The sequence below is a fragment of the Heterodontus francisci genome, chromosome 5 (genome assembly GCF_036365525.1).
Source record: "Heterodontus francisci isolate sHetFra1 chromosome 5, sHetFra1.hap1, whole genome shotgun sequence".
NCBI classification, from domain to species: Eukaryota; Metazoa; Chordata; class Chondrichthyes; order Heterodontiformes; family Heterodontidae; genus Heterodontus; species Heterodontus francisci.
Window position 1 is genome coordinate 119,279,213 of NC_090375.1, and position 27,355 is coordinate 119,306,567.

Sequence of the window (27,355 nt, forward strand, 5' to 3'; positions counted from 1 at the left end):
AACAGAAATGCAAAGAAAGGGGGATAGAGTGGGAACTACAATGAGGAACTTCCTGTACTTACTGGTCAATAGCTATATAAGATATTTTATCTGCATCGTTATGGCCTTCCAAAGTAAACATACAAACCTACAAAAATGCCCACCGAAAGGCCAGCTGGTCAAACAAGTCTGTCCTACATCATCATGGTGCAACTGAGCATCATGATCCCCAATGCCCCACACCCACCAGCAGCCACATAATGCCCTAGGAAAGGCAAAGAAACATCAAGAAAATTCCCAAGGCTAATTCAGGGAGTAAAAGAAACTGGGAAATTCCTTTGCAGCACCCAAAGGGATTAAAACGTGGACACCACAATAACCATAAGACACATTGCACAATACCCCACATACCTTTTGTATGCAGTGATATTTGCCACAGCAGGGAATCGTCTAGCTCCCTTTTGAAACCATGCAGCAAATTCACACTCATTGCTTGAACTGGCAACTTGTTGCAAAGGTTGACGCCCCTCTACGAAAAGAAAAACCTCCCAACATCTAACCTATTTCTATGGTTATATAACTTGTACACTGTCCCCTAGTTCCACCTAACCCATCTAACTCAAACAGTATAATCCCTTCATTATTTTAAAGACTTTAATCAAGTCTCCCCAAAGTCTATTTTTTTTTTAAAAAAAAAGAGTAAAAAGACCAAATTCTAGCAGTCTAACTGTTAACTAAGGGCCTTGCATCAATCTCGCGCCTGTCCCTGATCCTTTTCCAGGGTCTCTATATCACCCATCATGAGACCAAAACCAGACACAGTATTCTTGATGAGCACTAACCAATAAGCTCATTTGATCTGGATGATCTTTGTCTCCATAAGTATTCGAATCTGACTGATAAGTACTTATTAGTGTACAGCAAGGTTGCTTTAGCTATTAAAGAAAAAAATCATCAGGCTTTACTTTAGCAACTGTAAAACACCAAGTGAGCTATTAGCTGCAGTACTTGCAAAGCTATTTTAAACAAACAACTGAACATTCTCTTATTTGTTAAGTTAAAATACCACAATAAGCTGAAGAGCAGTGACTGGTTATGCAAGAACAAAAGTATGCGTTTACTGCATTGTTTGCTTCAGCAATTTGGAACTTTCACTAAATTACAATATTACATTTTGAGATACAAACTTTAAAAGAATGATTAAAGATGGATGAATTAACAGCAGGTAAAAGGTAGGAAGATATAAAATATCAATTTATATTCGACTGGTAAAAACCTGATAATGCTATATGTACTATTAAAATTATAAGGACTCCCAAACCAAGTTTCTTGATAGCTCAGTAAGTTTATGCATTAGCTTGCCGAGCCATATAGACTGCAAAAGTCCCAGGTTCAATCGCCAGCCTAAGAGAGGTAGCTGGTTTGTAGTGGGGGAAATAAATACCATGGTTCCCTTTCTTGATTACTATCTCTGCTGAATGTTCATGAGTGTGGAGATCGCACAGTACTGCACTGAGTTTAATAGAGGTACAAGATTGAGTTTTGATGTAATGCCCCTGTGGTCAAATAGTCCAAAAAATGCAACAAGTGCACAAATGGATAATGGGCATTTGGGCAAGATAGCCAAGGGCAATTGTTGCCTATGAAACCATGTCCAAGCAAGAAGCCAAGACCTATGGAGAAGATGGAAATTCCGAAGAAGAAAAAATATCATAATTCAGTTTCTTTATCCCTCTTCATCTTTCTCGAACAGTCTGCAGACGTTTACATGGTTGACCACACCAGCCTCCTCCAAAGCCTTCCTTCCATTGTCTAGCTCAGTGGGACTGCCATCACATGGTTCCATTCTTACCTATCCAGTCATAGCCAGAGAACCTCCTGCCATGACTTTCTCTTTCTGCTTCAGAATCGGTACTTCTGAAGTCTCCCAAGGATCTATCCTTGGTCCCCTCCCATCTCTTATCTACATGCTGCCCTTCAGCAATATTATCCAAAAATACAATTCCAGGTTCCTCCTGTATACTGATGACAAATCGGTTCTACTTCATCACCCCCTATCTTGACTCCTCCACTATCTCTGATTCATCATGCTGCTCGTCAGATATTCAGCAATGGATGAGCAGAAATTTCCTCCAATATTGGGACGCCCGAAGCCACAGTCTTCGGCCCTCACCACAAACTTAGTCGCCGAGTCTGCCAATCTTCCCTAGATACAGGATTGAAGATTGGCAAATGTGACACTCTTATTCAAGAAAGGGAGTAAGGATAGTCCTACCAACAAGTCAGTTAGTTTAACATCAGTGGTGGGTAAGGTTTTAGAAACAATAACCAGGCACTTAGAGAGGTTTGAGTTAATTAAGGATAGTCAGCATGGATTAGTAAAAGGCAGATCATGTTTGACTAATCTAACTGAATTTTTTGATGAAGTAGCAGAGAAGGTTAATGAAGAGAATGCGGTGGATGTTGTCTATATGGATTTTCTTCTCACCCAACATCTACGCATGAGCTTTTCCAGCAGAGTTCACTGGGAAACGTTGCCAATTTTTATACAGTTCAACATGGGGACTTTGTGGTCAACTGTAGCACTCAACTGTTGGCCTGGGCAAGATCAATTTAATCAGCAGAAACCAGGAATCTATGTTGAGATCTTTTGTTCGGTGTGTCTCATTGCGACATGTATGTTACAGTACTGCTCATTAACCTAACATTCACCATGAGAAAATTAAGGGATAAGTTGCTTTGTGGACAATAAATCTCACTTTGGCTCAGAAATTCCTGAAAATTTCCACTACGGCGAAGACTGTTTTCAGCGTAAAAGATCAAGGAAATTTGGGCAATGTCATTTTCATACTACGATCAATTTTCCTCGATCCTTTGAGCCAATTCAGTAAAACCTCTATCGAAACACTCCGCCACTCATTAACATAGCTCCACGCCCGTGGAAAAACCAAAGACGGAGTGTTTCATGCATTTTGCCCAGTTTTGAACAGGTATAAATTTATGCATAAAACCTTTGGTGCAGCAGGATCCAAAATCATATTTCTGATGAGTTGTGATTTTTTTTTAAGCTTTTGAAAAGACTCTCCTCACTGAGACCTACACGGTATGTTCTGCAACTTTAAATGCATTTTATTACATCAGAATGAATTGCACTAAAAAACCGAAAAGCTTCAAGGATTGCATTTTCCTAAACATGCTGGCCTGGAGTTTTCACTCGGCACCATACATCCAAAATCATCCTAACCAGCACAAAAGATTGAGGAATTACAAACACAAATTGAGTTTCTACAATCTTTGCGCTCGTTAAAAAAAAAATTGCGCTGGAAATCGATCCAGCCAACACAAATAGCTACAATAGCTACAACCACACTGGGAGTTTCCACTAATTGTGTCTGTTGGAGGGGCCTTCTCAGAGTCTCCAAAAACTAAACTTTTTTTTGGTGCAAGGGTACTAACAGGCACCTTTTAAACGCTGAAAAATATGTAGTTTACTAGGAAACTGATTGTACACCAACATAACTAGTAAATGTTTTTGTATAGTTTTTTAAAGTCATTTTTAGTTATTCAAAAATGCAAGTAGTGGGCGAGGGATTGATTAAAAATACCTATTTTTTGTGAAAGACCCCATTACCAACTGTGTGAATAAACTGCACCAGGTTACCACATTTAAATATATCAAGGAATTTTTAACATATTTTAAAAAAATACTCAAACACTGCCCAATTGCACTTCTCCGTGGAAGATCTTATGTTCAGTGATATGCAAATGAGTTTGAGCAGAAACTTGAGCAAAAAAACCTTCTTAAAAGTGGAATTTTGTGCTCAATTTGCACCTGGATTGCTTACTGTGCATAAAGCAGAAACTCTTGGCCATTGTGTTTAAAGTGCGAAAAGGATGGTGTGATGACTTCAACCCTCAATCTTCATACATAAGGAAAGATTTAACGATGGAAAACGGTGTAGGCTACAAACTTTCCTTGGACTACAATTATTTACGCTGATTTTTATACGCCAATAAGGTTCTTAGAAAATTTTGGAGCAAGTTGCAAGATCAACATAAATCTCAGTGTTGCTACTGGTGTAATTAATGTGCCATCTGAGGAAATTCCAGACCTTTATATTTAACTGGCATATAATTTAAAGAATAAAAATGAAACTGCAATTTTCTATTCCTTGGTTCTAAACTGACCTCAAGCATCATTGGCCCAAGTGCATCCTTGTCAATGACACCTTGACCTGTAGAGGACACATCAGCCTTCTGCACAGCATCTTCATTTGCAGCAGCCTTTTCTGCAAAAAATAAATAAATTATTGCAACATGGAGATCTGCAGGATTGTCAAAGCTTGGAGTTAACCATGTAACAGCTTTACACTGATTTTTAATGGGAATAGAAAAACATTTCAGCAGGTCAGGTTAAGAACAGGAAAGCAGTACGAAGTGATCCGAAAGTCTGTCTTCTATAAAATAGATAGTTCAACAAGATTTTCCTGCATTCTACATTAAGTCCTTTCTTCTGAATTCAGGACACTTTCCAGCTTACAAAACAATACTATGTAGTTCTAATGTAATTAGCAAAGTGAATACATTTAGCTGCCTAATAAAAGGGTTATTCATCTAGTCTATTGCAATTCTAACTCACTGAGGAATAAAAAAATCAATTGATCCCCTCCACATTCTATGCCGATTGTTATGCAGGCCCCCACCTGCCAAGAATGAGGCACATTAATTTCACCACATGGACATTAAATTTCAAATTGTTGCTGGGAAGAAGAGGAGGCCTGTTAGAAGGGGTTGCAGGCCCCTGGCTGGAAGGACATTTCTGCATATTAGCAGACAGTGCTGGAACAAAGGAGCTATCCCCTGCTCCCATACAATACACAGAACAGACCTGGTCAAACCAATCAGTCATGTGACCACCCTGCTGGCCAACTTGGGGAGTTTTAAATTGTAGAGACAGTTTTTGACCTGGAGGAAAGCTCTTTGCTCCTGGACGTAGAACATCTCTCTCCTGTCAGCTCCCATCTCTTTCTCACCAGCTTCAGAATCCATTGAAGACATATGAACCCCAAGAGAGAAAAGTCTCGCCCCAACGAAAAGCAAGATCAGCCTACAAAAGGACTCTACAGTGAGCTTAAAGAACTGTAAAGAAAAACCTCCTCAGAGATTGCCTCAAACATTTCCACTTTATCTTTTCTTCTGCTCTTTCTGTCTCTATTTGCACGTGCGTATTGCGTATGCATGCTAGCTCGGGGCACAGCATGTATCCGTAGGCGTTGACCTACCTGAAAGATAGTTGCCCCCTAGATACCTTTCTCAACTGGTCATAATACCGAAAGAAAACAGGAAAGACTCAGCTTTTAAATGATTGGGAGAGTTTTGATTCCTTCTACTGGAGGAAATCTTGCTGTTAGGTGGAAGGATCAAATAAATCAGACATAATTGCATAATAGGAACAAAACTATATAAAAGTCTGTTGTTCCTAAAAATGTGACTCTTTCAGAACCTGGGAGAAATTGGCTGTCCCTTCAGTGTTAATTTCCTTCAGGACACCCAAAATATGGAGTTAAGAATGCTACTATAGGACTGCAGTTGCATGAGCACACCAGCACTTTTCACTCAACAGGTATGGGCTGTTTTGGTGCAATTCTTGGCCATTTGTTCAAACTAAAAATTAACCTCTTCCGGACAGACTGCAGCCAAGTGTTGCATTTGAAATCAGAATGAGTGTGAGCATCTCTCCATGCATGTTGACAAATGATGTACATCAAAGTTAGCCTGCAGTACATGCATCTACCCAACTCGCCGAATCTTTCAGGTATCCTAACTCCTTGATGATGTCAATACAAATTTCGCTCCATCCTTGGTAAATAATGGTGAAAAAGAAAACTGGCTCGATATGCAGGTACTGAGGCAGTCCTACAGAGTGGTTACAGTCACACTACTAAATACCCTTGATACTTGGGTTCATAGGGTGCAAATACATACATGTGTACTTATGTTAAAAATATTTGGTGTGTAGACACTTTCTGTCCACAAAACCCTTGTGTCACTTTTTTGCTACATTTTTCTGTCAATGTTTTTCATTATAAATTAATTCCACATTAATGCAATGAATATTTATTGCTTTTCTCTCCCCAGCACTGCTGCCTGCTTCCATGGCCATCTGGACCCTTGTCAGCCACTGCTGCTCTCACCACTTGCAGTCAGCTGCTCAAAGGTCCGTTCTTGGCTGGCACTGAGGTGGAGTTTGCTCCAATTTTTTTTTTTTTTAATATTCTTTTCTGGATTCATTCTTGAGACATGCCTGTCACTGGCAGTGCCAACATTTATTGCTTGTTCTTAGTTGCCCTAAAAAGGTGGTGTCGGGTCTTTATTGACCACCGCAAGTAGTTCGATACAACTGAGTGGTTTGTTACCTCATTTTAGAAGGCAGTTAAAAAATAACCATGAAGGCATGGGACTGGAGCCACTGACCACACCTGGCAAGAATGTCAGATTTTTCAAAAGAAAATTAATGAACCTGTTGGGTTTTTAATGACAATCTGACCTAATTACTGATACCAGCTTTTTATTTCCAGATTTTTAGAATTGAATTTAAATTCTCATATTGCCATGATGTGATTTGAACTCTCAATTTCCAGATGATGAATCCAGATCTCCTGATTCCTAGTCCAATAACAACTGCACTAGCTGCCCCTGAATTGGTTGTGGAGTAAATCACCGAAAAAGTAAGGTCAACTCCAAACTAGGGACTCAATGCAAAGTCAGCGACTGCTACCACAACTACCAGGCTCCCAGTTCAGCTATCTTGCCCCTGAACGTACTGGCTGCTTCAGTTCTGGACAATAACTGCCCTACAGTACATCAATTATCAGATGCAACTTTAACTTTTTAATACATGTTGAATAAAGACACACACAGAGGCAGAGAGGGGGGCAGACAGGCAGGCAGAGAGAGGCAGGCAGACCTATATACCAGGAAATCATTGAAAAGTCAAGCATAGGACGAACATTGCAATATTCCAGGAGTAACGTATAACATGAAACTTGAAAAAAAACTGATGTATTGTGTGATGCCTGAGATTGTGGTGGGGATAGAGTCGACCGTGGCTATCGACAGGGACTGGAAAAGCACCTGAAGAAAACATTTGCCGGGGTACAGGAGAAAAGGCCGTGGAGCGGGACAAGCTGAGCTGCTGTTGCAGAGAGAGCCGGCATGGATACGACGGGTCAAATGGCCTCCTCCTGCACTGTAACCATTCTATGATTCTATGATATTGAGTGCCTTCACTACAAGACTGGGAAAAATTGATGGGCAACATGGCCAAGAAATAAATGAACAAAAATTGATTGCCTACTCACAATTTAAAAAGCACATATGAAGGCAAATGGAAAGACAATAGACTAAAAGAAAACCTGAACATTGAGGTCAATGTGGCAATGTTTCCATAACCTTTTGAGATGTATGGTATATTTATATAGATCAATATTATTTAGGCCATTTGGAAGATACAACCAGATGTTACAGATAAGATACTCGACAAAAACCTCAGTGTAGATTCATCAATACCTTTGCCAACAAAAAGTTCAACAAATTGATAGCTACGAAAGGCACAATTTAAAATCCTTTTGTTACTTCTATGAAAGCCAAACAAAAATGGCATTTTAAAAATTAAAATGCAAAAGAGCATTTAGGGGATCAGTAAATACAATGAAATACCATTCTGTTGTCTGAGTAATTGTCACTGCACTTCACAGTAACCTAATCCTATTTGTAGCATGAGATATGATGAGATGCTGTATGTATCATATGAACATACGAATTAGGAGCAGGAGTAGGCTACTCGGACCCTCGAGCCTGCTCTGCCATTCAATGAGTTCATGGCTGAACTGACTTCTCCACATTACCATTTACCCCCAATAACCTTTCACCCCCTTGCTTATCAAGGATCTATCTACCTCTGCCTTAAACATATTCAAAGACTCTGCTTCCACCACCTTTTGAGGAAGAGAATTCCAAAGACTCACGATCCTCAGAGAAAAAATTTCTCTGCATCTCTGTCACCCCAGTTCTAGATTCTCCCACAAGGGAAAACATCCTTTCAACACCCACCCTGTCAAGACCTCTCAGGATCTTATATGTTTGATTCAAGTCGCATCTTACTCTTCTAAATTCCAGCGGATACAAGCCTGGTCTGTGAAATCTTTCCTCATAAGACAACCCAACCATTCTAGGTATCAATCTAGTAAACCTTCTTTGAACTGCTTCCAACGCATTTACATCCTTCATTAAATATGGAGACCAATACTGGACACAGTACTCCAGATGTGGTCTCACCAATGCCCTGTATAGCTGAAGCATAACCTCCCTACTTTTGCAATCAATTCCCCTCGCAATACAAGATAAATTAGCTTTAATTACGTGCTGTACCTGCATACTAATCTTTTGCGATTCATGCACTAGGACACCCAGATCCCTCTGCATCACAGAGCTCTGCAATCTCTCATCATTTAGATGCTTCTTTTTTATTCTTCCTGCCAAAATGGACAACTTTGCATTTTCTCACATGCTACTCCAACTGCTAGATTTTTGCCCACTCACTTAACCGATCTATATCCCCTTGTAGCCTCATGTCCTCTTCACAACCTATTTTCCTACGTATCTTTGTGTCTTCAGCAAAATTAGCAACCATACCTGCGGTCCCTTCATCTAAGTCATTTATATAAATTGTAAAAAGTTGAGGCCCCAGCACAGATCCCTGTGGCACATCTCTTGTTACATCTTGCCAACCGGAAAATGACCCATTTATGCCTACTCTGTTTCCTGTTAGCTAGCCAATCTTCTATCCATGTCAATATGTTTCCCCCCTACACCATGAGCTTTTATTTTTTGCAATAACCTTTGATGTGGCACCTTATCAAATTGCCTTCTGGAAATCTAAGTACAATACTTTTTTTTTAATTCATTTATGGGATGTGGGCGTCACTGGCCAAGCCAACATTTATTGCCCATCCCTAATTGACCTCGAGAAGGTGGTGGTGAGCTGCCTTCTTGAACCGCTGCAGTCCATGTGAGGTAGGTACACCTACAGTGCTGTTAGGAAGGGAGTTCCAGGATTTTGACCCAGCGACAGTGAAGGAATGGCGATATCGTTTCAAGTCAGGATGGTGTGCGACTTGGAGGGGAACTTGCAGGTGGTGGTGTTCCCATGCATTTGCTGCCCTTGTCCTTCTAGTTGGTAGAGGTTGCGGGTTTGGAAGGTGCTGTCTAAGGAGCCTTGGTGCGTTGCTGCAATGCATCTTGCAGATGGCACACACTGCTGCCACTGTGCGTCGGTGTTGGAGGGAGTGAATGTTTGTAGATGGGGTGCCAATCAAGTGGGCTGCTTTGTCCTGGATGGTGTCGAGCTTCTCGAGTGTTGTTGGAGCTGTACCCATCCAGGCAAGTGGACAGTATTCCATCACACTCCTGACTTGTGCCTTGTAGATGGTGGACAGGCTTTGGGGGGTCAGGAGGCGAGTTACTCGCCGCAGGATTCCTAGCCTCTGACATCCACTGGTTCCTCTTCATCCACAGCACATTTAACTCCCTCAAAACACTCCAATAAATTGGTTAAACATGACTTCCCTTTAACAAATCCATGTTGACTCTGCCTGATGACCTTCAATTTTTCTAAATGCCCTATTATGTCTTTAATAGTAGCTAGCATTTTCCCTTAGACAGATGTTAAGCTAACTGGCCTGTAGTTTCCTGCTTTCTGTCTTCCTCCCTTTTTGAATAAAGGAGTTACATTCGTTGTTTTCCAGTCCAGTGGAAACTTCCCTGAATCTAGGGAATTTCGGAAAATTAAAACGAACGCATCAACTATCTCACTAGCCACTTCTTTTAACACGCTAGGATGAAGTCCATCAGGACCCGGGGACTTATCAGCCCGCAGCTCTAACAATTTATTCAGTACTACTTCCCTGGTGATTGTAATTTTCTTGAGTTCCTCCCTCCCTTCCATTTCCTGACTTACAGCTAATTCTGGAATTTTACTTGTATCCTCAATAGTGAAGACCGATGTAAAATATCTGTTCAGTTCATCTGCCATCTCCTTATTATCCATTATTAATTCCCCAGACTCATTTTCTATCGGACCAATGTTTACTTTGTTAACTCTTCTCTTTTTTAAATATCTTCTTCTTTGGCCTCCATGTCTCAGAATTTCTTTTAAATATCTATAGAAACTCTTACTATCTGCCTTTATATTTCTAGCCAGCTTTCTCTCGTACTCCAATTTTTTCCCTCCTTATTAATCTTTTAGTCATTCTTTGCTGCTTTTTATATTCTGTCCGATATTCTGACCTGCTTCCCATCTTTGCGCAATTATATGCTTTTTCTTTAAGTTTGATACTATCTTTAACTGTTTTAGTTAACCACGGATGGCGGCTCCCACCCTTGGAACTTTTCTTTCTCATTGGAATGTATCTATTCTGTGTATTCTGAAAGATCCCCTTAAATGTTTGCCACTGCATCTCTATTGACCTATCCCTTAAACTAATTTGCCAGTTCACTTTAGCTAGCTCCGCTTTCATGCCCTCATAATTGCCCTTATTTAAGTTTAAAATGCTGCTCTTGGACCCACTCTTCTCTCCCTCAAAGTGAATGTAAAATTCAATCATATGATTGCTGCTACCTAGAGGTGCCTTAACTATGAGGTCATTCATTAATTAATCCTGTCTCGTTGCACAATACCAGGTCTCATATAGCCTGCTCTCTGGTTGGGTCCAAAACGCACTGTTCCAAGAAATTATACCGAAAACATTCTATGTACTCCTTATCTAGGTTACCTCTGTCCATCTGATTTTTCCAGTCTATATGTAGGTTAAAATCCCCCATGATTATCGCCGTACCTTTTTGACAGGCTGCCAATATTTCTTCCTTTTTACCCCGTCCTACAGTATGATTAACATTAGGTGGCCTGTACACCACTCCCACAAGTGACTTCTTGCCTTTATGATTTCTCATCTCTACTCAAATTGCTTCACATACTGGTTTCCTGAACTTAGGTCATCCCTCTCTATTACGCTAATACCATCATTAGTTAACAGAGCTACCCCTCCACTTTTTCCTAGCTTCCTGTTCTTCCGAAATGCCATGTACCCTTCAATATTCAGGTCCCAATCCATTTCATCCAACTCTTTTTCACTTCTCTTATCCAAGTTCAAACCCTGCTCAGAATGATGGGATGATTATTTTCTAAACTGCATTATTATTAGATGCAGGACTACAATATGCCTATTCTGATGTGTATATATTTTGAATTGTACACTCTAAATTATAGACATATCTGATTTTAGTCTTTTCAAAACTGAGAATTTATTTTACACCTTTTAATTTCAATACTTTCAGAATTTTCTTTTCAAAATTTAATGTTTCCAAAAGAAGGTCAATTGTTCTTTCATTTCTCAGTCATCACAAGGCCTTAAAAATGTTGAAAAGTCATAAACTGGTGCTTGAATGACAACATACACTTTATTTGGAAGCTTCAATTTTAACATCTGTTCAAAAAGTTGAGAGTTTTAATCCAGGAAGTAATATAAAGTTGAATCATTTGTAATTTGGAATTTTAGTTATAGTCTTTCTAAGACATGTAGGCCTAATTATAGTCAGTTTCAAAGATGAACAACTATTCTGTCCTCATTTTAATTGATAAAATGAATGCTGAAAAGATCATTACAAGCCAAGGATTTTCAGTCAAGGAATTTCAAAATATATGCTGGACTGGGCAAAATTTAAAAGCTTCCAATGTTTGATGCTCTAAATCTGTGCCTATCTCTCATGTTAATGGTGAAAAATGGGTAGACAGTCTGGTCTTGATATCCTCCTTTAGCTCATATCCCAACTTCATTCTTAACAGCTGCTGTGCGTGCACCATTCTGCATTTAATTTCTTAAGAAGCAGCGTGAAGCAAAAACAAGATTCATTCAAAGTGCATGGCACAATCTGGCTCTAAGCAGATGCAACATACTCATTTCCAACAGTCTGCCAAAAGGGAGGCTCACTCCTTCCTGCTGAGTGTGCCTTTCCATTGGGATTATGGCAGTGTCTTAAGAGACTTTGTTTATAATTACACTAACAGTAGCAGCAGCAGCTCTGCCTACAAGCTGACCATGTTGGATAGAATTCAGTTAAACAATGAGCCAATTACTCTCTTAGAAAAGCTTCACTTCTCTTTTACCCAGGTTTTATATCCAGTAGGAATGGCAGTGACGGCTTACAGCCAGAAATAATGCAAATTGCTCACGATCAGTACAGTATGTTATTAGCAGAAGAGTTTAAAAGGTTATCTGCAGAACAGACTATACCACATCAATTCATAAGATACAAATATGATGGCAAAAATCATTCAATATATCTAACATTTAGCTTGAATATTTTAACTCCCTACTGAAAACAAACATAAATCTGCACAGTTTTTATATTAAACATCTGTTAATCCAAAATCTGTTTCCAACAAGGCCAATACCTTCATTTCTAAACAGCTAACATAGACAACTCAAAAACCAAATGCTCAAAATACAGATCATACAAAATAATTGGCAGTTCATGCAGCAATAAATCAAACCTATTCTATATCCAATTAAATTAAGCAACTGAGTCACACAGCTGGACAAAAAATCATTTAGCAATCGATATCTCCCATGGGTATAATGCATCACAAATATATATAGGAAAAGGCTGACTACTGCACACCTCTGATCGGTGGTTTGTACAGCAATAGTCTAACATTAGTGATATAACATCTCAATGGGATGGTTTCTGAATGATATCTAAAATAAACTAATTACATGAGCAAGGTTTGATAAGTAGTTCTGCACTATTATTTCTTTCAGGCAGTCCACACACAGCATCCTTTTCAGACCAAAATCAGCCACAAGACACTTTTTTCCTTTAAAAAAAAACCCCATCTTTCAGTCAGTTTTTAAAAAACTTGGTGGTTAATTTCATTCAACCATCCCTGCAGATCTCTGTGCTGATGTTTACCTCCATCAGCTGAATGCACATCTGGTGGAGTTCACCTCCATCAGCCAGGTGCATCTCTCTAAAACGGTCTGTACTTAATGGCATTAGACATAAAACTTCAGAATGAACTTACTTGTGGTATAATCATACTTCCTTAACCAGCTTGTGGAACATTTTACACAAGCCAAACTGCTGCTGCAATATTATTACCTCAAAATAAATTCATTCAATATCTGACCTTCAGCAATAAGGAAGCAAAATCAACATCGCATGTACAATGCTGTTTAAAGAAAAATGTTCAGGTCAGCAGTCCTGGCAGCCAACATATACGGCACGGAGGAAGCAAAATATAAACACCAACAAGTCAGTTATACATCTGCAAGAAACTAAAATTAGAAAAACCATCATATGACTATGAAACCAGGGGTATTTATATTCATTAGGAAGCATTCTACTCCCAGAAAAACACAAGACCCTTCCTGTGCTCTCTGAATGTGTTTATACTTTCAACATTAATGCACTATATTTCACAGTGCTGCTGAAATCTCCTGCAGTGCATATTAAACACCACAGCTGCACTTTTTCTCAGTGTTTTACTTACTGGATGCAAGGAAAGAACAAAGCTCTGCACTGTGCCAGTTACAGCTGCTATGATATTAATCAAGTTTTTCTTTTCTTCAACCACATCTCTCCCTGCCTTTCCTTCAGCTATTATGATATTTAAGCACGAGGAAAACCATCTTAATTTATCCACCTAGAATAACCCTCTGGCTCCCATTGCTGCATCATTTCTATTAATTCCAGGCTTTTTTTTTTTCCATCACTGTGCTTCACATTGATATCAGTCTTAAAATTAGCCTTTGCTAGTTTGAAACTATGCTCCATTGTCCTACTCCTAAATAAGTTTTGCAATATCATTTATTATCTCACGTACCTCTAAAAGAACGATTGCCTCTCGGGCACCTCGCTCCCAAGCTGAAAAATTGAGGTTTCACCAGTCGCGCTTCAGAATTCAGACCCTAGACCCCAAGGATTAGCCTCATGGCTCTTCTCTGCATTGCATCCAGTACCTGATGTTCCCCCCCATATCTCAGCAGCTCGAAATGGGCACAATACTCAAGATATGTCCTGACCACACCACTGTATAGTTTATGTATAATCTCCACTGACACTTCAGTGCAGTACTGCACTGTTGGAGATTCTCTTTCCGCTGAGATGTTTGCCCTCTTAGGTAGATGGAAAAGATCAATGGCACTATTCGAAGAGGAGCAGTGGAATTATCCCCAGTGCCCTAGCAAATATTTCTCCCTCAACCAATCATTAAAACAGATTATTTGGTCATTATCACATTGCTGTCTGTGGGTGCTTGCTGTGTACAATCAGACTGCCATGTTTCCTACATTATAATAGCGACTGCACTTCAAAAGTACTTCGTTGGCCATGAAGGGCTTTGGAGCATGCCAAGGTGGGAAAAGGTGCTATATAAACACACATTCTTAAATTTAAATTTGTTTGTAATTCACTTAGGGTCACACATCTTTAGTCTGATCTTAAAAGAAGAAAATTACAGCACAGGAACAGGCCCTTCGGCCCTCCAAGCCTACGCCGATCCAGATCCTCTATCTAAACCTGTCGCCTATTTTCTAAGGGTCTGTATCTCTTTACTTCCTGCCCATTCATGTATCTGTCTAGATACATCTTAAAAGACACTATCGTGCCCGCGTCTACCACCTCCGCTGGCAACGCGTTCCAGGCACCCACCACCCTCTGCGTAAAGAACCTTCCACGCATATCCCCCCTAAACTTTTCCCCTCTCACTTTGAACTCGTGTCCCCTAGTAATTGAATCCCCCACTCTGGGGAAAAAGCTTCTTGCTATCCAACCTGTCTATACCTCTCATGATTTTGTACACCTCAATCAGGTCCCCCCTCAACCTCTGTCTTTCTAATGAAAATAATCCTAATCTACTCAACCTCTCTTCATAGCTAGCGCCCTCCATACCAGGCAACATCCTGGTGAACCTCCTCTGCACCCTCTCCAAAGCATCCATATCCTTTTGGTAATGTGGCGACCAGAACTGCATGCAGTATTCCAAATGTGGCCGAACCAAAATCCTATACAACTGTAACATGACCTGCCAACTCTTGTACTCAATACCCCATCCGATGAAGGAAAGCATGCCGTATGCCTTCTTGACCACTCTATTGACCTGCGTTGCCACCTTCAGGGAACAATGGACCTGAACACCCAAATCTCTCTGTACATCAATTTTCCCCAGGACTTTTCCATTTACTGTATAGTTCACTCTTGAATTGGATCTTCCAAAATGCATCACCTCGCATTTGCCCTGATTGAACTCCATCTGCCATTTCTCTGCCCAACTCTCCAATCTATCTATATTCTGCTGTATTCTCTGTCAGTCCCCTTCACTATCTGCTACTCCACCAATCTTAGTGTCGGCTGCAAACTTGCTAATCAGACCACCTATACTTTCCTCCAAATCATTTATGTATATCACAAACAACAGTGGTCCCAGCACGGATCCCTGTGGAACACCACTGGTCACACGTCTCCATTTTGAGAAACTCCCTTCCACTGCTACTCTCTGTCTCCTGTTGCCCAGCCAGTTCTTTATCCATCTAGCTAGTACACCTTGGACCCCATGCGCCTTCACTTTCTCCATCAGCCTACCATGGGGAACCTTATCAAACGCCTTACTGAAGTCCATGTATATGACATCTACAGCCCTTCCCTCATCAATCAACTTTGTCACTTCCTCAAAGAATTCTATTAAGTTGGTAAGACATGACCTTCCCTGCACAAAACCATGTTGCCTATCACTGATAAGCCCATTTTCTTCCAGATGGGAATAGATCCTATCCCTCAGTATCTTCTCCAGCAGCTTCCCTACCACTGACGTCAGGCTCACCGGTCTATAATTACCTGGATTATCCCTGCTACCCTTCTTAAACAAGGGGACAACATTAGCAATTCTCCAGTCCTCCGGGACGTCACCCGTGTTCAAGGATGCTGCTATTTCCTCTCTCGCTTCCCACAGTAACCTGGGATAGATCCCATCCAGACCTGGGGACTTGTCCACCTTAATGCCTTTTAGAATACCCAACACTTCCTCCCTCCTTATGCCGACTTGACCTAGAGTAATCAAACATCTGTTCCTCACCTCAACATCCGTCATGTCCCTCTCCTCGGTGAATACCGATGCAAAGTGCTCGTTTAGAATCTCACCCATTTTCTCTGACTCCACGCATAACTTTCCTCCTTTGTCCTTGAGTGGGCCAATCCTTTCTCTAGTTAACCTCTTGCTCCTTATATATGAATAAAAGGCTTTGGGATTTTCCTTAACCCTGTTTGCTAAAGATATTTCATGACCCCTTTTAGCCCTCTTAATTCCTCGTTTCAGATTGCACCTACAATCCTGATATTCTTTCAAAGCTTCGTCTTTCTTCAGCCGCCTAGACCTTATGTATGCTTCCTTTTTCCTCTTAGCTAGTCTCACAATTTCACCTGTCATCCATCTTGGTTGTATATTTCTCCTGGATACCCAGTATTATTTTTAAAAATGCTTCAATTGTCTTTGACTGAAATAATAACATTCTCCTTCAATCCATTTCTTATAACAATCTAAATTTATTTGAATTTAAAGTTATAAATCTAGCTCCTGGTCTTTGGAGCAACTGAATTCTAAATCTCATTAAACTTGCTCATTCTGTGGGCGCTGCTCCCCAGGGTGCTACAACTATCATTGTCAGTATGTCTCCTGGGTCATTTACAAATACCAGGTAAGATGAGCACTGTGTTCCAAGCTTCCTCGATGCAGCGGGCCATGAAGCAGTCACGCACTACAAATCTGAGTAAATCATTTGGGTTTTCCCAGCTTATATTTGGTTGGTTGAAGTCTCCCATTAAAATAACTTTCCTGTTCTCGCATACCCTTCTCTTGGTGGAGCAAATTTCCTTCCTTTTTGTGTTACCCTGGTGGTCTGCAGCATACTTCTAGTGTTAGCTTGGACTTATTCACATTAGAGATTTCAAACTGTAGCCATTCTGTGCACGACATACCCCTCCCACGGGATCAACTTAATTTATCTCCCTATTGCTGCTGGACATGGCTACGCAACCTTTTTTTTTGTGTATTTTGCTCTTCTGAACAATCGATACCCCTGAATGTTCAATTAGTTTCTATCTTCTGGGTTTATCCATGTTTCTGATATTCCAACCACATCGTAATGCCCTATTGCCTCCTTTCATGTCGCATGCATGCCTCTCTGGGGTACTGTACGCAAACTTACCTGTTGAAAATGTGCTGCCCTACATTAATCCCATATGGCGGCTGGTTACCTCCCTGCACTCCTCCACCTAAAGTAGTCTAAATGATTTTCAATTGTTAGCCCAATGTTCCCCTTATGTTTCTCTGTTCCCATTTAATTTAGATGCAGCCAATCTATGTTGTAGCATCCCTTTATATTCTGAAAATGTTCCCAATTATTTGTCTCCTATTAATCCTCTGAGTTTTACTTTATTATCTCTGGTGTTCCCTGTTGATTACATTGCTTACTGGTCCACCTTTTTTCCCCCTTTAGGTATCCTTTTTAACACTAGCTTACATAGGTGGACTTTTTATGAACACGGGCTCTGTTATGGCTTAGTTCCTCTCACCTACCCACTTATAAATACCATCTTATTCAATTGCAGCCCTGTCAAAAGTGGTTTCTGCCTCGGCTGGCTTTATATTAAAACTAAACTAACCAAGTTTGTTGATGTTCCCTGTGTACATGAGCAATGAAACATTCTGAAGGTTTAAAGAGGAGCTTTCATGGTGAAATATTTCACCACTTTGACAACTGAAATTGCCCCCAAAATAAATCTGTTTTCAAGATAAAATACTGACTGACTGCCAGCCTTAATGTTTCCTTCCTTCCAAAATCTTTTATGCACAGTTTTGAAGGTTTACAAATGTTCTGAAATCCAAAAAACTGCAGTTCACCATTGGTATTTTAAAAATTAGGCCTGAACAACAAAAACCTACTCAGCCTGTACACACTTAAACTGAAACCAAAACTGCATTGATGAACTGAACTTAGAGGTAGTCCATGATGGATAGCATGGCAAGAAACAAAGTTATTCCACCACTTTTGTGTCAGCACAAAGCAGAAATCACTTTGCCTCTACGGCAATGAGGCATTGTAAATATCGAGGTCAGGGTTGGATCTGACACCCAACCACAGTTAAGTGAGAGATGTGAAATAACTTTTAGCAGATAATCTCAGGGTTCACACCATATGAAATATAAATCCTGTATGCTGGAAGTTGCATTTTAAGGTTCCCAGGCTGTCTACTGCCAGGAGATTTTTTGATTTCAATCTATTAAAATAAGAAAGCAGTTGCTTCCACTCACACTATCGCAACATTAAAAATTAGGTATTCATGAAGTGGAGCTCTGTTCTTTCATCCAAGCACACACCCAGAGCTTCGATTTCAGTGTATGGTGCAGTTGCCAGTATAACTTGGGTCTGCCAACTGAGCAATACACTCTTTAAATGCTAACCTAGAATTATCAACAATAGCATTTGAACCTTGATTTTCTACTGTAAAAAGTACCCATTGCTTTAATACTACAAAGCATTAATAAATTACTTTTCTTTTTCGGAATCATCAATAACAGCTGGTCGAATGAATGGATATTCTCTCCCACCATTCATCAAACTCCCAGCAAGATAATAGACAGGCTTTCCAGGTGTCAGAAATATTACTTTTGAGCTCATTGCTAGAGGTGCACGATCTGTACCTGACTTCTGCTCAATCTCTTCCTAAAAGCACAGATGAGACTGGCAATACTTCGTGTAGTGAATCTTCAGCATCAGCCAGCACCTTGCAGAGCTTACCCCTAGCTTAGTGGTAGTACTCTCGCCTCCAAGTCAGAAAGTCATGGGTTCAAACACACTCTGGAGTCTTGAGCATATAATCTAGGCTGAAAATCAAGTACAGTACTGTGGAAGTGCTGCACTGTTGGAGGTGCTGTCTTTTGGACGAGACATTAAATCACCACCCTTCAGGTGGCTGGCATTATTCAATGCAGACCAAGGCAGTTCTTCTGGAATCTTGGCCAACGTTTATCCTTCAACAATCACCAAAATAAGTTGGTCATGTATCTCATTGCTGTTTATGGGACCTTGCTCTGTGCAAATTGGCTGCTACATTTCACTATATAAATCAAAAGTATTTAATTGGCTGTAAAGCACTTTGGGGCATTAGGAAACAATGAAAGGTGTTTTATAAATGCAAGTTTGATTGTTCTTTTACTCTGCGTTGCAGAACATGCTGCGCTCTTGAGTCAGCAGAACAACAAAATGGTTGAAAGTAATAGCTGGTAATAATTGGAAACATTCATTTTTAAACACTTGGCCCTGGAAAATTTCTGTATTTTATATATAGATTTCCTTTAAAATTAAAGTTTTAAAACTGAACCTTTTCATCATATGGCACATACAGTATACTTCAAGTGCTTTTATTTGTACTACATTAGCTCGCAGTGCAGGAGACTAGCTTCTGTAGGCTAGCTTCCCATAATTACTATGTAACAAATAACTCTGCCCTGACCCCAAAATTTCAGTGAGTCTATGATGCTGAAAGGATAAGGTAAGCAGGCTTGTGTATGCTATGGACCATGTCTTCTTCCATTGAAAGCACTAAAATAGTGTAAAAGCACCTTTGAAAAAGTAGAGATGGTACTGTAGGTTGGATACACTGTTTTCACTTCAATATGCACAAAAGGAGGCAAACTCAATCTATTTGAATGTTACTTTCCCCACTTTAAAAACCACAGTTTTCAATTTAAAATGAAAATTACTTCTGTTATTTTGAAATGTATGGAAAAAGCAACATTAGAAAAATATGGATTTTTTTTAAAAAGGTGTCTGATCTGTGTTTGTAACTTTAAATATAGGTCAAAAAATAATTATTTAAGAGTCAGATCAAAACCACTTTAAGAGCCAAAATAGTAAAAGATTTGATGACATCATATAAAACATATGTGTAAATTAACCATAAAAGTCTCCAGACGTTGCTAAAAAATCCTTGCAATTCAAATGCACCTAAACTGGATTATAAAACAAAGGAAAAAAGTAGGCATAATTGCATTTTCCCTCAATGCCAATGATTGTTGAATGCAAAGAATCTGCATTATTCAAGTTGGATGCTTTATGGAAAACTCAGCTGTTACGGTCAGGTGAGGAGGGGTCGAAGGGCTTCCCTCTTTTCCCTCTCCTTGTTTAACCACAACAGGTTTAATTCTTTCTTAAAGTGGATATACTGGCCAATTCAGTAGGTGCTTGATTACTTACCTGCTATGATCATAACAATAACCAATCGGATAGGTTTTCTTGAGTTTAACAAAGAAAGAGGTTAATTTTATTGTACCTAAACCAAACTAATAAAAATAATAAACTACGTGCCAACTTTTACTCCAACATACACTGTAGGTTTACACACACACAAATAGGTTACAGAGTGGGGAAAGGTAGATTGGTTGAGTTAGAGTCCATAGGAAAAAAAAAAGTTATACAGTCCGTGGGGGTTTGGTAATTCTGCTGGCTTCTAGCTGAATTCAGTGGTCCTGAGGCTTTTAGTTTGGAGAGGTAGATGACTGGTTCAGTGGGTCTCTTGGAGACAGTGATGCAGATGATTTCCTAAAACGGAGTTCGGATTGTAGCCGGAGTATGCAAAGGTGGTCAGTCAGTCAACTGGGGTGGGAGGGGGGGGGGGGAAAGACGAGAGAGAGAGACACACACACACACAGAAAGAGACAGAGACAGAGACCCCCATTTGGGTCTGCATGTGTCCAGAAGCTTCTCCTTTCTGCTGGAGAAAGGCACAAGCTTAAAACCACAGATGGGGAGGAGTTTGTCACATGACAGTCACTCAGTGATTCAAACATAGTAGTTAGCAGAATTTCTCTCGCTAAAAAGAACAAGTAGTTTCCTTAAACTTCCTGTGTTTTGGTTCTTGATGGGAAGTGAGCAATCATTTCTTCTCCCTCCACACAAGCCTTGCAATGTTACATAGAAACATAGAAAATAGGAGGAGTAGGCCCTTCGGGCGTGCTCAATCATTCAAAAAGAACGCGGCTGATCGTCTAATTCAGTACCCTGTTACTGCTTTCTCCCCATATCCCTTGATCCCTTTGGCATTAAGAAATATATCGATCTCCTTCTTGAATACATTTAATGACTTGGCCTCCACTGCCTTCTGCAGTACAGAATTCCACAGGTTCATCACCCTCTGAGTGAAGAAATTTCTCCTCATCTCGGTTCTAAATGGCATACCCCATATCCTGAGACTGTAACCCATGGTTCTGGACTCCCCAGCCATCGGGAACATCCTCCCTGCATCTAGCCTGTCTAGTCCTGCTAGAATTTTATAGGTTTCTATGAGATCCCCTCTCATTCTTCTGAACTCTAGTGAATATAGGCCTAGTCGACCTAATCTCTCCTCATACGTCAATCCTGCAATCCCAGGAATCAGCCTAGTAAATATTCTTTGCACTCCCTCCATTGCAAGAACATCCTTCCTCAGATAAGGAGACCAAAACAGCACACAATACTCCAGATGTGGTCTCACCAAGGCCCTGTATAACTGCAGTAAGACATCCTTGCTCCTGTACTCAAATCCTCTTGCAATGAAGGCCAATTTACCATTCACTTTCCTAATTGCTTGCTGCACCTGAATGCTTGCTTTCAGCGACTGGTGTGCAAGGACACCCAGGTCTCATTGCACCTCCCCCTTTCCCAATCTATCACCATTCAGATAATAATCTGGCTTTCTGTTTTTACAACCAAAGTGGATAACCTCACATTTATCCATGTTATACTGCATCTGCCACGCATTTGCCCACTCACCCAACTTCTCCAAGTCACATTTGAGCCTCTTTGCATCCTCCTCACAGCTCACATTCCCTTCCAGCTTTGTGTCATCTGCAAACTTGGAAATGTTACATTCAGTCCCCTCGCCCATATATAGTGTGACTAGCTGGGGCCCAAGCACTGATCCCTGCAGTATCCCACTAGTCACTGCTTGCTACCTGGAAAGAGACCCATTTATTCCTACTCTCTGTTTCCTGTCTGTCAACCAATTCTCAATCCATGCCAGTATATTACCCCCAATCCCATGTGCTTTAATTTTGCACACTAACCTCTTCTGTAGGACCTTATCAAAAGCCTTCTGAAAATCCAAATACACCACATTCACTGGTTCTCCCTTATCTATTATACTAGTTACATCCTCAAAAAACTCTAGAAGATTTGTTAAGCATGATTTTCCTTTCGTAAAGCCATGCTGACTTTGTCCAATCCCGTTTATGCTTTCCAGGTGTTCGGCTATCACATCCTTTATAATAGACTCTAGCATTTTCCCCATTACTGATGCAAGGATAACTGGTCTGCAATTCCCTGTTTTTTCTCTCCCTCCTTTTTTAAATAGTGGGGTTACATTTGCCACCCTCCAATCTGTAGGAACTGCTCCAGAGTCTATAGAATTTGGGAAGATGACCACCAATGCATCCACTATTTCCAGAGGTACTTCCTTTAGTACTCTGGGATGTAGATTATCAGGCCTTGGGGATGTGTCAGCCTTTAACCCCATTAATTTCCCTAGCACTTTTATTTTTACTAATACTGATTTCCTTCAGTTCCTCCCTCTCATTAGATCCTTGGTTCCCAAACATTTCTGGGAGTTTATTTGTGTCCTCCTTTGTGAAGACAGAACCAAAGTGTGTGTTTAATTGTTCTGCCAATTCTTTGTTCCCCATTATAATTTCCCCCCGTTTCTGACTGTAAGGGACCTACATTTGTCTTCACTCATCTTTTTCTCTTCTCATATTTATAGAAGCTTTTACAGTCAGTTTTTATGCTCCCCACAAGTTTACTCTCATACTCTATTTCTCCCATTTAATCAACCTCTTTGCCCTCCTTTGCTGAAGTCTAAACTGCTCCCAATCCCCAGATTTGCTACATTTTCTGGCAATTTTATATGCCTCCTCTTTCAATCTAATACTATCCCTAATTTCTTTTGTAAGCCACGGTTGAGCCACCTTTCCGGTTTTATTTTTGCACCAGACAGGAATGAATAATTGTTGTAATTCATGCACACGTTCTTTAAATATTATCCATTGCCCATCCACCATCAACACTTTTAGTAAAGTTCCCCAATCTACCATAGCCAACTCGCACCTCATACCTTTGCAGTTTCCTTTATTTAGATTCAGGACCCTAGTTTCGGATTCAACTACTTCACTCTCCATCTTAAATGAAGAGTTCTATCATGTTATAGTCACTCCTCCCCAAGGGACCCCGCACAAGATTGCTAATTATTTCTCTCTCATCGCACAATACCCAGTCTAGGATAGCCTGTTCTCTAGTTGGTTCCTCAATGTATCGGTCTAAAAAACAGTCACATACACACTCCAGGAAATGCTCCTCCACAGTATTATTGCTAATTTGGTTTGACCAATCCATATGTAGATTAAAGTCATCCATGATTACAGTTGTACCCTTATTGCCTCTAATTTCCTGTTTAATGCCATCCCTTAAATCTCCATTACTGTTTGGGGGCAACCCCCACCAACATTTTCTGCTCCTTGGTGTTTCTTAACTCCACTTTTACAGATTCCACATCATGATTTTCCGAGCCAATATCCTTCCTCACTATTGCATTGATTTCCTCCTTTACTAACAACGCTACCCCAACTCCTTTCCCTTTTTGCCTGTCCTTCCTAAATATTGAATACCCCTGGATGTTCAGTTCCCATCCTTGGTCACCCTACAGCCACGTCGCCATAATCGCAACTATATCATAACCGTTTATATCTATTTGCACTGTTAAATCATCTACCTTATTGCGAATGCTCTGCGCATTAAGACACAATGCCTTTAGACTTGTCTTTTTACCATTGTTAGTCATCTTAGTTTTATTTTGCACTATGGCCCCATTTGTTTCTTGCCCTCGTTTTCTCTTCCTTCCACTTTTGATTCTTACCTTTCTGTCTTGCGTTTCTAACCTCGTTTCCCCTCCTCTGTCTCCCTGTTCAGATTCCCATCCCCCTGCCATTCTAGTTTAAACGCTTCCCAACAGCACTAGCAAACACCCCCCCACCGCCGAGGAAATTGGTCCCGGTCCTGCCCAGATGCAACCCATCCAGCTTGTACTGGTCCCACCTTCCCCAGAACCAGTCCCAATGTCCCAGGAATCTGAATCCCTCCCCCCTACACCATTTCTCCAGCCACGCATTCATTGGATATATCCTGCTATTTCTGCTCTCGCTAGCATGTTGGATACAGTGTTGCAAACTAGGTAGCCATCCTAAGCTGCCAGCAAAGTCATTTTTATTAATCTGTTCTTTTTTTCAGATATTTTCAAAAAATATATATTCAGATCTCCAGTCTATGGATTAAAGAAAATTATCATTCAACAAAGCAAGTTGGCGTTTCACAACTTATAAAATAATTTGAATCACTATGGATAATGCTTAGCATTTTGTAGTTGTCAGATTTTCAACAAAACAGAAACCATCAAATGTTACTGTTTTGAATTTTTCTAATTATCATTTTAATTCAACAACATTATGAGGATCATTTCAGGATTAAATCTTTCAAGCCAAACTCACAAATTGCATTCAATCATTTAATCTGGTTGCCAAGGAAGCCCACCTGATGGACAAGATAAGGTCAAGAAATACACAGGATGAATAAACTTCAATAACTTGTTCATGAAACCTACTTCCTGTTCCATTGACAATATTCGTATTAAACTTACAACAACCCAACTTCCCGACCCATCTCCCATGCTGGATAACATTGTCAATGGTTTTCTCTGCTCAGATACTGTCCTCCTCCCTTTCAAAATATACATCATCAACCCTTCCTTTTAAAAATCCCACCTTGGACTTCTTAGTTCTTAGTACCAAAGTCCTATTCAAAGTCCTTTAATGTGCTCTTACCTCCTCGTCCTTCTCTACCTCTCTGCTGTCTCCATTGTGCAACTTATGGGATCGCCTTGCTGCTTTACACTCTTAGCTATCCGATTGTAGACAGAGCATCTCCAACAATGGCTTCTCTTCCTAATCTATGAAGTACCTTTTAGTTCCTCAACGGGTATATCCTTGGCACTCTCCTCTTCTACATGCTGCATTCCCTGCCTCCCACACAATTTTACAACCTCACTGCCACCCCACCACTATTCCGCTCCTGTGAGAGGGGGGTGGGGGGGGGGCGCAAAATTCCAGCCTCAGTCACTTAATCAAAGTCATTAATATGGATTGTAAATAGCTGAGGTCCAATCCTTGCTACTTACAGCCTGACAACCTGAAAATGTCCCATTTATTTCTACTATTTTCTGTCTGTTAACCAATCCTCAATCCATAATATATTATCCCCAATCCCATTAATTTTCTGTATTAACTTGTTGTGTAGTACCTTATCAAATGCTTTTTAAAAATTGAAATACAGTATCCACTATGAAATCCACTTGTTCCCTCTTATCCATCATAAAAGTTGCATCCTCCAAAAACTCAACAGATTTGTCAAACATGATTTCCCTTTCTTAAATCCATGCTGACTCTGCTTAATCAGTATGATTTTCTAATAATAGATTCTAGCATTTTGCCTACTGCTGATGTTACGCTAACTGGCCTATAGTTCCCCATTTTCTCTCTTCCTTCTTTATTAAATAGCCGGGTTATATATGCTACCTTCCAATCCTTGGGATCTACTCTAGAATCTACAGAACTCTGGAAGATCAAAACTAATGCATCTACCATCTCTGCAGCTACCTCTTTTAAAACCCTAGGATGCAGATCGTCAGGTCCAGACGATTTGGCGCCACTTAGTCCCATTAATTTCTCCAATATAATTACTTTACTTGTACTGATTTCTTTCAAGATCCCCATTTTCAATAGTCCCTTGGTTTCCCTATTATTTCCAAAATTTTTCTTGTGTTTTCCACCATGAAGACTGATGTAAAGTATTTATTTAATGTCTCTGCCATTTCCTTATACGCCATTACACTTTCACCTGTCTCTGCCTCTAATGGGCCCATGTTTGCTTTCACTACTCTCCTATTTACATACCTATAGAAACTGTTTTCATGTCTCTTGCTCGTCTACTCTCACATTCTCCTCTCTTTGCTCATCAATCTTTTGGTCCTCCTTTGCTGAAGTCTAAAACACTCCCAATCTTCAGGCTTACTATTCTTTTTGCAATGTTATAAGCCTCTTCCTTTGATCTAATACAATCTTTAACTCCTCGCTAGCCATGGTTGAACCACCTTTTCTGTGGGGCTTTTGCACCTGAAATGCATATTTGTTGCAAATCATGTATTAATTCTTTAAATTCTAGCTATTGTTTGTCTAGAGTCATATCTTTTAATGGAGCTTCAAAATCTACTTAGCCAACTCGCCCCCTCCATACCTACATTGTTTGCTTTGCTAAGATTTAAGACCCTAATTCATGCCTAACTAAAATCACTTTCAAACTCAATATAAAATTCCATCATATTATGGTCACTCTTCCCTAGATGCCCCTTTACTACAAGGTTATTAATTAACCCTCTCTCATTGCACAATACCAGATCCAGAATAGCCTGTTCCCTAGTTGGTTTCTCAACGTACTGATCTAGAAAACTATCTTGTATACAGTCCATGAACTTGTCCTCCACACTAGTACTGCAAATTTGGTTTTCCCCATGAAATCAGGCCCCCATGATTACTGCAATACCCTTATTACATGCACCTCTCATTTCCTGATTCATACTCTGTCTTACACTACAATTAGTGTTAGCAAGCCTATAAACAACTCATGCCAATATTCTCTGCACCTTGCAATTTCTTAGCTCCACCCAAACTGATTCTAATTGATTTTCTAAGCTAAAATCCCTTCTCTCTACTGTCTTTATCCCATCCTTTATTATCAGGGCTATCCCTCTTTCTTATCCACTTTGCCTATCTCTTCTAAAAGTTAAGCAGTAGTGGTGATCTGCCCATGAGCAGGTCCTCTGCTCATTTCACCATGCCTCATGGTCCTGCACTTTCCTCTTCAGCTGCTCTGAGCCTCCTCCCACTTTTTAACCTCCATGATGATGAGCAGTACGATGATGGAAGTATGAGGTAGTTTCCTGTTGTCTTCTTCATGTGCGCTTTAAAGGAAACACAAGTCCTCTTTAAAAAAGGATCCTCTGCCTGTAAGCAGCCGCTGTCCCAAGGTTCGAGCTCTTCCACCATCACTACTGAAAATTCACTAGTTTCGCTGTTGGCCATGGATCATAACCTTGAGCATGGGACCTTTACCTGGGCCTGCAGAGT

At 40.3% G+C, this 27,355-nt stretch overlaps 1 protein-coding gene across 15 annotated transcripts in view; it reads right to left on the reverse strand.

Annotated features, from left to right (window-relative positions):
* ncoa2 (nuclear receptor coactivator 2) overlaps nucleotides 1-27,355 on the reverse strand; it is a 305,628-nt gene that overhangs the window by 42,184 nt on the left and 236,089 nt on the right. For all 15 annotated transcript variants that reach the window (XM_068031992.1, XM_068031988.1, XM_068031990.1 and 12 more), the window contains one exon: nucleotides 4,168-4,268. In XM_068031992.1, coding sequence (XP_067888093.1) covers nucleotides 4,168-4,268 — 101 coding nt within the window. The remainder of the gene's footprint in view (nucleotides 1-4,167; nucleotides 4,269-27,355) is intronic.